The sequence below is a fragment of the Echinops telfairi genome, unplaced genomic scaffold (assembly GCF_000313985.2).
Source record: "Echinops telfairi isolate 266 unplaced genomic scaffold, ASM31398v2 ScPeMD7_655;HRSCAF=1070, whole genome shotgun sequence".
Classification (NCBI taxonomy): Eukaryota; Metazoa; Chordata; class Mammalia; order Afrosoricida; family Tenrecidae; genus Echinops; species Echinops telfairi.
The window spans coordinates 4,421,715-4,432,795 of NW_022104553.1; the positions used below are offsets into that span (position 1 = coordinate 4,421,715).

An 11,081-nucleotide genomic window follows, 5' to 3' on the forward strand; every position below is an offset into this window, starting at 1 on the left:
ACAAACCAAGCTAGGAGAAGTAAGACCAGAGTGTTCCTTAGAGGCAATGATGCCACGGCTTTCTCTAAAATACTTTGGACATGTTATCAGGAGTGAAGAAGGACATCACACTTGGTAAAGTGGTGAGGCACAAAGGAGAAAGGCTGTGGATGATATGGATTGGCTGCAACCATGGGTTCAAACATAAGACTAACTATGAGGATGGCGCAATTCCAGACAATGCTTCATTCTGTGGCACACAGGAGCACTGGGTGTTGGATCTGACTCGAGGGCACCTAACAACAGCAGATCTTGGATGAAGTCCAGGAGACTGCTCCTTCGATATGAGAAGAGTAAGACTTCTTCTCACATATTTTTGACATGTTATCAAGAGAGACCAGTCCATAGAGAAGAACATCATACTTGATAAAGGGGAGGGTCAGAGAGTAAAAGGAAGACCCTCAGTGAGATGGATCAAATCAGTGGCTTCAACAATGGTCTCAAACACGATTGAGCAGTGTTTCCTTCTGTCGTGTATAAGAGCTCTGAGTCAGAACTGTCTCCATGACAACCAACCACAGCAGCAGCATTAGGGAAGTTCAGAAGCCGTCTGCTAGTTTGTCATACCATGGTAGCTTTCATGTTTCTACAATGCTGGAAATTATGCCACCAGTAATTCAAATACCAGCAGGGTCACTCACGGCAGACAAATTTCAGTTCACATACCAGAGAAAAAATGATGAAGATAGGCCTGGTGATCTATTTCTACAAATTACAACAGGATCCAACAAATCAAGCTGAAAGACAAGTCCCTAGCTCGAAACTCGCTCAAAATTCATAGTGGCCACAATAATGAACTTGCACATACCAACGTTCATGAAGATAACATAGGAGTGAGCAACATTTCATTCTGTTATCCACAGGATAGCGATAGCGATGACTCAGAACTGATTTGCAAACAACAGAAAATTACAACTAGGTAAATCAGAAATAAGATATGCTTTAGAAAAATTTGTTATCAAAATAACAATTTATAAACTATCAAGGGCTCATGAGGGAGGGGAGAGCGGGGAGGGAGGGGAAAAATGAGGACCTAATGTGGGGGGTTTAAGTGGAGAGAAAATGTTTTGAGAATGAAGTACAAATGCGCCTTACACAATTGATGTGTGTATGGATTGTGATAAGAGTTGTATGAGCCCCTAATAAAATGTTTTTTTTTTAAAAGAAAGAAAATCATCTAAAAAAAAAAAAAGAAAAATTTGTTACCAAGGTTTCAGATATATTTATGATACTGGTAAGATGTTTGATGTGAAAACACAACATGTATTGAGACTGAGGATAGAGACATGGGCTAGAAAATTTCCTTTTAGAGAGGTGTATTTACAAATTTGTTGTCCAATCTATTACTATAAACCCATGATATTCCAAGAGGAGGAATTTTCAGGGAGTTTTTCAGTCAAGGAGATTCAGAAAATTAGCCCTCAGAGAGAGAAGAGACACAGGACAGTGAAGGCAACATGATTTCATGGGAAGAAGAGTTTGAAAGAGAAACGGATCAATCACCAGTGTTGACTATTCTAAAAGGATGAAAGAGCAAGAGGCAGAAGACATATAAGGGCAATTAAAATCTAAAATCTTTGACTCTAAAAACTATTTGAATTACCCTCCTAGTAATTCTTTAGCTCTTTCAAAATAGCCAAAGAACAAAGTTTACAGATTTTCCATTCCAACGCTTTACTTCTGAAGTAAAAAGCCTGACCCAGCAATTACCCAAGCACTGTGATCATTCCTTCTTCAGGGTTACATTTCAACAACTTGTGGCCAAAGTGCAGCTTCACATTAGGATATTTCTCAACAGCTGAGGGAAAAAAGAAAGAAAGAAAGAAATGGACATAGAATTAAAATTTTTAGTTCATTAAGCTAAATTGAAATGTTAATCATTTTTGAGAATAGTACAATAAACCAAAAAACCAAGCTCACTGCCATTAACTTGATGCTAACTCATAGTGAACCTATAGGATAGGACAAAATTGCCCCTGGAGGTTTCTGAAACAGTTGTTCTTTAGAGGAGCAGAAAGCCTCATCTTTTTTTTTTTTCAAAAAGAATATATTTTTTTTAACACTTTATTAGGGGCTCATACAACTGTCATCCCAATCCATACAAACATCAATTGTGTAAAGCACATTTGTACATCGTTTCTCAAAACAGTTTCTCTCCACTCAAACCCCCGACATTAGGTCCTCATTTTTCCCCTCCCTCCCCGCTCCCCCCTCCCGCATGAGCCCTTGATAGTTTATAAATGGGTATTTTGTCATATCTTGCCCTGTCCGTCTCCCTTCACCCACTTTTCGGTTGTCTGTCCCCCAGGGAGGAGGTCACACACAGTTCCCTGTAATCGGTTCCCTCTTTCCTACCCACTCTCCCTCTACCCTCCCTGTTTTGCCACTCACACCACTGGTCCTGTAGGGCTCATCCGCCCTGGATTCCCTGTATTTTCAGTTCCTATCTGTACCAGTGTACCTCCTCTGGTCTAGCCAGACTTGCAAGATCGAATTCGAGTCATGGTAGTGGGAGCAGGGAGGAAACATTTAGGAACTAGAGGAAAGTTGTATTTCTCATCATTGTTACATCGCACCCTGACTGGCTCATCTCCTCCCTGAGACCCCTCTGCAAGGGGATCTCCAGTGGAAAGCCTCATCTTTATTCCATGGAGCTGCTGGTAATTTTGAGCTACTGACTTTGCTATGCCACCAGGGCTTGTGAACAGTACAATAGAGGGCATTTATTATTCATAATGTAAAAAAAAGTATTTGTTATAATAATTTGGAAGATATTTGTCAAGTGTTCCTGTATGATTTATTAGTAAAGAAAAATTTTTTTAAATTTTCTTCTACTTAAAATGCAAGTTGAAGGGCAGATTTTAAGACCCAACTATTTGCTCCATATTAGAATTTATAATAGAAAATTAGAATTAGAATATGGATCTGGGACATATTGCTGAGTATTTTTAAATACTGTTGTTTTTGATAGGCTGTGGTGTTAGAGGGTTTGTATGGTCTTGGCTAGATCTTTTATAGAAGTAGACCATTCTGAGGATGCACAGGAAAAACAATTGTAAACAAAATGTTGGCTTGGAGACCAATTCTTTGAGGCTATTATGATGTAACAGAGTGAAAAAAGCATTTCATGCCTATTCAGTTATCTGCTCGCGCAGATCATATTGTTTGAGCACCAAATACTGCTGCAGGTATAGAGAAAATAGATTTTTTAATTGAATGCACTCCACTGCTAAGTTCCTGATAAAAATATGAACTTGGGGTTTCAAAATAATCAGGTACTCTTACCTCTCTCATACACACACATAAAAGGCAACTGATTCCATTTTGTCATCTCTTAAACACTGTAATTGTTCACATCCTCAGAAAGAAGTAAGTAACACGTATTTTTCGAATGTGTCTCTATTTTGAGTAGGCAAGTATACAGAAACCAAAGTTTACCGGTGGTTGCCAGAGTGGACGTGTTGAAGACAAAAGGAGAACTCGGTGCTTATGAGCCATGGAGTGTCTGCTCCGGGTGATAGTATAATCTGAGACTGCATAAAGATAATGGCTCAACAACACAATGAATACAATACCAATGAGCTGTCCGTGTAAAAGTTGTTTTCTCATCTATATATTTTCCAAAATAGAGTAAAACATAAAGTTCCCTCTAACTTAAAGGCATTATTTGTTATTGGAAATGTTCTGCCAAACTTCTTTCCTCAAATCATACCAGCTTCTCCATATATTTTTAGCAACGCCCCTGGATTTCAGATCACCTTCCTTGAATGTAGATTATTGATCTCAGGCCTTTTTGAAATCCAGCAATGTATACTTGGACTTTTTCAATAAAAAGAATGATATTATTTTAGCATTTTTTTAATTTGACCCCTAACAATCATTAAAATTTAGTGAATTTAATCTTATGAAAAATTAGTCATGCTCTTGAAGTTAAGCATGATTCAACCAAATTCTATTTCTCCCTATTGAAAAATATGGAATGCAGCAACCCTCTCGAGTGGTCTGAATGTAGCTAGTCCTAATTGAGATGTATTGCACATGTTAAGGGATTACATGTTGGACTCCTAACCACAACATCAGGATCTTGGATCCTCCAGCTGTTCTATGGAGAAAGATGAGGCTTTCTGCTTCATTAAGATTTACAGCATGAGAAACACAAAGGGACACGTTACACTCTGTCTACAGGGTTGTTATGGATCAGGATTGACTTAGTAGTGAGTCAATACCAACAAAAGAGAAAGAATTTGAAAAATATAAAAGTCTCAAATAATTTTGACATATTGGTTGAATATTGGAATTACATAATGTTTTGGAGATTGGTTTAAAGAAATATATTATTTAAATTATTTCTGGTTTCTTTTCAGTTTTCTTAAGTGACTGATATAAATTTAAATGTACATGCATGTCTTGTATTTCTGGCCACATATTGGACAACACTGCTCTGAAAACTTCTCAAAGCAAACTAGGTTTTCAAACTCACTTTATCGCATAGCCTGGTTTTGTATTGTTTTGCTTAACAATTACATCTCATACAGCTAGTAAATCATGAAACAATCCTATGTGACATGCTGATGTAGGAATATTTTCAGAGGAGAGACTACTCAGTTAAGGAGGAATGAATATTTTAAATATATTGAATATGTGTTGTGTTAGTCTGGGTAGACTAGAGAAACAAATCCATGGACACACATATGTGTATTAGAAAGAGATTTATATACAAGAGCAATTGAACATTGAGAAAACATCCCAGCCCAGTCCAGATCAAGTCCATAAGTCCGATATTCGCCCACATGTCTGATACCAATCTATAAAGTCCTCTTCAGACTCACAAAACACATGTAATGACGCTGAATGTAGAAGATCACAGGCCAGGGGATAAAAAGTCTTTGGATCCAGTGTCATTGGAAACATCTCAGCGCTGGCAGGGGTCTCTGCATTGGAAACATCTCAGCGCTGGCAGGCCTCTACATCAGGGTGGGTCCATGTATCTTGTCAGCTGCTGTCTCCCATGGCGTGTCAGAGGGAGAAGTGTCTCCCGCCTCCAAAGAGGAAGTACCGGATTTCCCAGAATTCTCAGGAGAAGGCCATGCCTGCACAGAGGTCTCATTGGCTATCTCCAGATTGACAGGCTAGACTCCACCTCTACACACTTAATCCTCAAATTGACACCAGATTAGGTGACTACCACATGTGTAACGGGTGGATCATACATTTGATATTGAATACAGAAATAAAGAACATGATGTGCTGAATCAGAACCTTGGTGATGCAATAGGTTAGCACTGAGTGGTGAACTGAAAGATTAGCCATTTGAATACACTGAGCCACCTGTGGGAGGATTTATCAATCTATTCGCATACCGATATCCAAGTAAACTCTGGGAGCAGTTGTATTCTGTCATGGGTATCACCATAAATTGAAAATAGACTTGAAAGTACTCAACAACAACATATTATCAATAGAGCGGAAGAGTCAAGAGGACCAGCCTTCACTTTATTAGCATAATGTATAGCATTTTAAATTGCAGGTGGGATAGAACATTCATAATAAAACCAAGGGAGCGTCTGACTTAGCCATCAGGATTTTATACTTCCCTGTGTTTGGGCTTCATAGCTTAAGCAGGTGATTCATATTTAATATTGGAGACAGTAACGGTAGTGGTTAAATGCATAGATTTTGGAATAAAATATACACAAATTCAAATCCAGATCTTACTACTTATTAACAAGTGTGACCTAAGCTTTCTAAGCCTTCATTTCATCATCAGTAAAACTGATAAAAAAGTAATTTGCACCTCACATAGTTGTTAAGAGGGTTATAAAAAATGATATATATAAAGCACTTCACACTGTTCCTGAGACCTCAGTGAATATTTGCTTTAAAACTTTATTTTAATAAATTCAGAGTATGCTACTAAGGGATTATTTTAGATTGGCATGTGTAGGAAATGATGGGAACAACAAAGATAACAAATTTTTCTTTTTTAAAAAAATGCTATTTTATGAAAAACACAAATACATCTAACAAACTTGCCCACTTCCACCTACCTCTACTCATCTGATTATTAATAATAAGCCTATTTCTTAAGTCCCTAGCGTATCAACTGGATTCACTTTCCCCACCATATGTCTCAAAATGTCATGCAATACAAAAAAAGATGTGTTGCAAACTGTAGTAGGCTGTGGAGAAACAAAAAGATATTGTGTGGAAAGTCTGCTTTCCAATGATTTATAGGATACTGAACTGTATCAAGAAGACTTGTTTTAAAACGTAGTGGAAATACTTAAGTGTCAGGATTTCCTAGAAATGAATTTGCTTAGTATAATTGCTGACAAAGATAAAAAGCTGTTTTGACCCAGGCTTAACTCTACTAAGGACTATATAGAATGTGATTAGATTGATTATCCAAGTTACACATTTAATTTTCAAACTCATAGACTTTTACGCTCTTAGGCAAGGCTTTTTAGTTACTTAAATGAGAAATCTCAGAACTTGATCCTTTCTCATTACAAACCACCATCCAGATAAATTGCTTCTTAGGCAATCCAGACCTGTGACACCCTCTTATGTGTTAGAGCAGAGCTATGCTCACATTGTGAATCTATACTCTTTCCTCAAACTACATGGCTACAGCGTCTGTTCAGGAGCACACGAGTGAACATGGGGGTAAGGGATGGGAGGAGGAGAATCAGGACATATCTTTTATCATTCTCCACAATGAGACATTGGTAATAGCCTTGCCTTTGGGGCTAGAGATCTGGGTTTGATTCCTGGGACGCATCATCTATCCAGATTGGGCCAAATGTTGTTCCATTGTGTGTTAGGTCCCCAAAACAGCAAGCACCCTCCATGCTACAACTTTCCATTTTGCTGAAGTGCAGCTCTAATCACATCACTTAATTTTTTGAGAAGTATATGTTGTTCCACTAGACTGAGTTTCCACATGGGAGTGAGTATTTCAGTGCTTACAAGACAATAGAAATTCAATATACATCATAACAAATTATTTTTCTCTAGATAAGAAAAACAACGCCAGAGGATGTATCAAGACTAGTTTTGCAAAAGGATTTTGCCAACCATGTAGCCTGGTTCTTAATATTCCATAAAAAGGAATAGCAGACAAAAACCAATACATCATGTGACAAGTTTAGTCTCATATACTTTACTCAAAACAACAACTGGTAAATTAAACCATGTAACTTACCAGTCAATAGATCCTTGTTTAGTTTTTCTCTGCTTATAGAAAGAATAAACTGCAAGGAAAATATGGTAAGTACTGTTTAATTCACAACAACGAGCAAAGACAGATCCACATTATTCACTCAGCAGAAAGTTGCAAATTTTGTTTTGTGATAATTTAGCAAAATAGACCATTTTTGTTTGTTTTTAAACATTTAAGCACAATACATGTAGCACAATGCTCAACTTTAAACTTAGGCTTTTTCAAAGTTTGGTACTATAAAAACCAAACCCCTCTCCCCCCCACGACTAGCCCTGCTTCCCAAGCTTTGCTTAGAGGAGAGCAGGCTCCCTGCCTCTAAGATAGCAAGTCTGGAACACCTGGGGGGGGGCAGAGACACCCCATCCCTGGTGGAGACTGAGACAGCATCAATAAAGAACCCCCTAAGCCCCCCCAAAATAAATAATAAAAATAAAAACCAAACCCTACTCAAAGGAAAAAATACTATTTTTACTAAGATAAAAGATTGATCAATCATCACTAGCAACTAATCATAAATCTTATATTGATAATCTTAAGTATCCAAGTTTAGGGAAATCTCAGTAATAATAGCATCACCACAAAATATGTATTGTTTCCTAAGGGGTTACATTTAAGGACTTCATTTTTAGTAAAAGTTGTATGTGTGGTGGTAGTGGTGGAAATGGCGGTTTGTAGGTAGAAAATCAGCCCTAGGCAGGATATAGGTTGTTGGTTGTTTCTGACTTAATAGAACAATTTATCAGAGCTAGATTTTTTAGATAATAAGGAATATTAATAATGTTTGCTGTAGGTTAAATAGGACATTTCAAATGAACAAATACATAAAAACCCAAACTCATTGACATTGGGTCGATTCCTACTCATAGTGATCTGATCTTCCCTATGTTTGATTTCTGAGGCTGTATGTTTTTGTGAAGGCAGATATCCTTAGCTTTCACCCACAGAGTAGCCAGTAGGCCTGAATTGTTGACCTCGTGGTGAACAGTCCACCCCTTATCTGAACAATGCCACCAGTGTTTCTAATAGTGTTGTTCCAAACTCAAAACCTCACTGCCATCCAGTCAATTCTGACCCTTAGATCCCATATATTTTTAGAGGTCCATGAAAAAATTTTAATATCTTTAGATTCAGAAGAAAAAATGAATATAGGAGCAATAAATATATAATAATATCAACTGAAATATATGTACCTTATACAGCAGAGTCATCAAATCACATTATTAATATTTAATTATTATTAAAGGGAAACAGTTCTACCAGGCAAAACAGAGCCTATGAAAACCACACTTGCTTGTTACCAGCCATTATGTTGGCTCCAACTTGTGGCAACACTGTGCACAATGTAACAAACTTTTCCTAATCCTTTGGCATCTGCATGTTCATTGGTACGTCTGGGGTCATTTAATATTTTGAACATCTTCCACCCTAGGGGGCTCATCTTCCTGCATTATAATAAGCAATTTTCTGTTGTGAATCCATAAGATTTCCACTGGCTGATTTTCACAAGTAGATCACAAGACTTTTCATTGTACTCGGTCTTAGTTCTGCTGAAACATCTCCACCAGAAGCAGCCCTGATAGTATTTGAAAAACGGGTAGCAAAGCTTCCAGCATCACAGCAGCCTGCAAGCCACCACAGGGAAACGAAGTAACAGATAGGTAGTTGGGTAATTGCAATGCAATTCAGGGTGGTTACTGCTCAAAATATTTAAAGCCGATTATTTTCCAAATAATAGAGTTTTACAATATTTAACACTAATATGCTGGTTTGTGACTCTTCACTACATTCAAAAAGAGAAACTTTAAAATAACAGTTAAATATATAGTTGGTATAAAAATAACTTGGTCCTTCTTCAAGGCATGGATCTACTTTTGTGAATAAATGTTATTGAAAGCTTTTCATTATGCACAACCATCATTTTTGTGTTAATTGTGTCCATTCACTTAAGCTTGTATCTGTACACATCAACAATTCATGTATTGTGGTTTCAAAAATCAGACTATATATATAGATAAAAATTCCTTCTCTCAACAGTGTTTTAAATTCTATACCATTGGCTACATTAATGATACTATCCATAGAATTACCTTTACTCCAGGGACTGATTTATAATGGTCTCTAATACAAAATGGATACTGATGTCTCTAAAGCGAACTACAGATATAAGGAAATAATATAGATGGATTTAGGGCTTACATGTAATCATAGCCATACCTAAGAACAATTATTTCTAATGACATGAGCCCACTATAAACTCATCCTCATGAAGAGATCATTGAAGATATTGGTGCTATAGAAAAGTGTGCTGGAAAAATCAGATGGTGCCCAGCTATCTAAAGAATAGCACCTAGAGCAGTGGTCCTCAAACTTCCTAATGTCGCAACCATTTAATACAGTTCCTCATGTTGTGGTGAGCCCCAACCATAAAATTATTTTCTTTGCTACTCATAACTGTAATTTTGCTACTGTTATGAATTGGGCAACCTCTGAGAAAGGGTTTTTTGACTTCCAAGTGGGTCGCGACCCACAGATTGAGAACTGTTGACCTAGAGTCTTAAAGTTTTGTTGAAAATCAAGCAGCTATTTAAGTGAGGCATCAACTAAATCTACATGAAAGTAGCACATCAGCATGTATAAGCCAAGGATTAAAAATAATAAAATCCAAATTCAAAGGAGGGAACAGTGTCATAGGTTAAATTTTAAACACCTGAATTACGAAAAGCTAAAGAGCCCAGTTGCATATTGGTTACAAGTTGTGCTGATATATATATATATATTTACATTTATATTTTTATATACCCTGGTCCACATTAAAGGCAGCATTTTCACCTTGTTTAAATAATTTAAGTAACCTCTATGACACATTTGGCTAGTCTAAAAATAGTATCATTAACTAATCAATTAAATAGAATTCAAAGTTCTATTGAGAAAAAGAAAATATACATAAATAGGAAAGGATTTTAGACTAAGATACAAGGGATGTTCACTTACACAGGTTAAAAACTTAAGAAACAGGCCATTGTTTAAGAAAGCAATGAGGGTTAGAAACATAATAAAATTTTTAATAATGCTCATTCACAAAGGCAAAACTTAGTCTTCAGGATTAGGCACTGCCTTTAAACTGTTCCCTAATCAATAAAGAAACAAATATCTCTAGAAAAAACCTACCTGAGACTTTGTCCCATAAGGAATTGCAGTCTTTTTACCTGAAAGAGAATGAATCATTCTTGCTCTCATGGGAATTCCTTGGGATACAATCTAGAATGGAATCAGAAATAATAATATCATTTTCTGTAATATGGCATCAAGCAGACAAGATCATATTTATTTTAAAATGTTAATTTTCAAAATAAATGATTGTGTTACAGACTACAGAAGAGCAGTACAGTAAAAACTCAATAAATAAGTGGCTTCACCCTCAACATATGGAATCCAGAACAGAGAAACCCCTCAGGAACAATAATGGGAGTAGCCATACCATGAGGGTGGGGGGGAAAGGAGGAACTGATCACAATGATAAATGTATAAACCCCCCGCAGGTTGGGATGAACAACAGAAATGTGGGTGAGGGGAGACAGTGGACAGTGTAAGATATGAAACTAACAATAATTTCTAATTTATCAAGGTTTCATGAGAATGGAAGGTGGGAGAGGGAGAAAAAAAAGAGGAGCTGATGACAAGGGCTCATAGAAAGAAAATGTTTGCCCGCTTTACTGACACAATCATGAAGACAAACGTGTGCATAAGCAAATGTGGTGAAGAGAGCTAACGGTGCCCGGCTATCAAAAGATATAGCGTCTGGGGTCTTAAAGGCTTGAAG

General features: G+C 37.0%; 1 protein-coding gene across 1 annotated transcript in view; it reads right to left on the minus strand.

Moving 5' to 3' along the window:
* KMO (kynurenine 3-monooxygenase) overlaps nt 1–11,081 on the minus strand; it is a 76,638-nt gene that overhangs the window by 29,485 nt on the left and 36,072 nt on the right. The window contains exons 4-6 of the mRNA XM_004711764.2: nt 10,430–10,519; nt 7,244–7,292; nt 1,750–1,837 (exon numbers count right to left, since the gene is read on the minus strand). Coding sequence (XP_004711821.1) covers nt 1,750–1,837; nt 7,244–7,292; nt 10,430–10,519 — 227 coding nt within the window. The remainder of the gene's footprint in view (nt 1–1,749; nt 1,838–7,243; nt 7,293–10,429; nt 10,520–11,081) is intronic.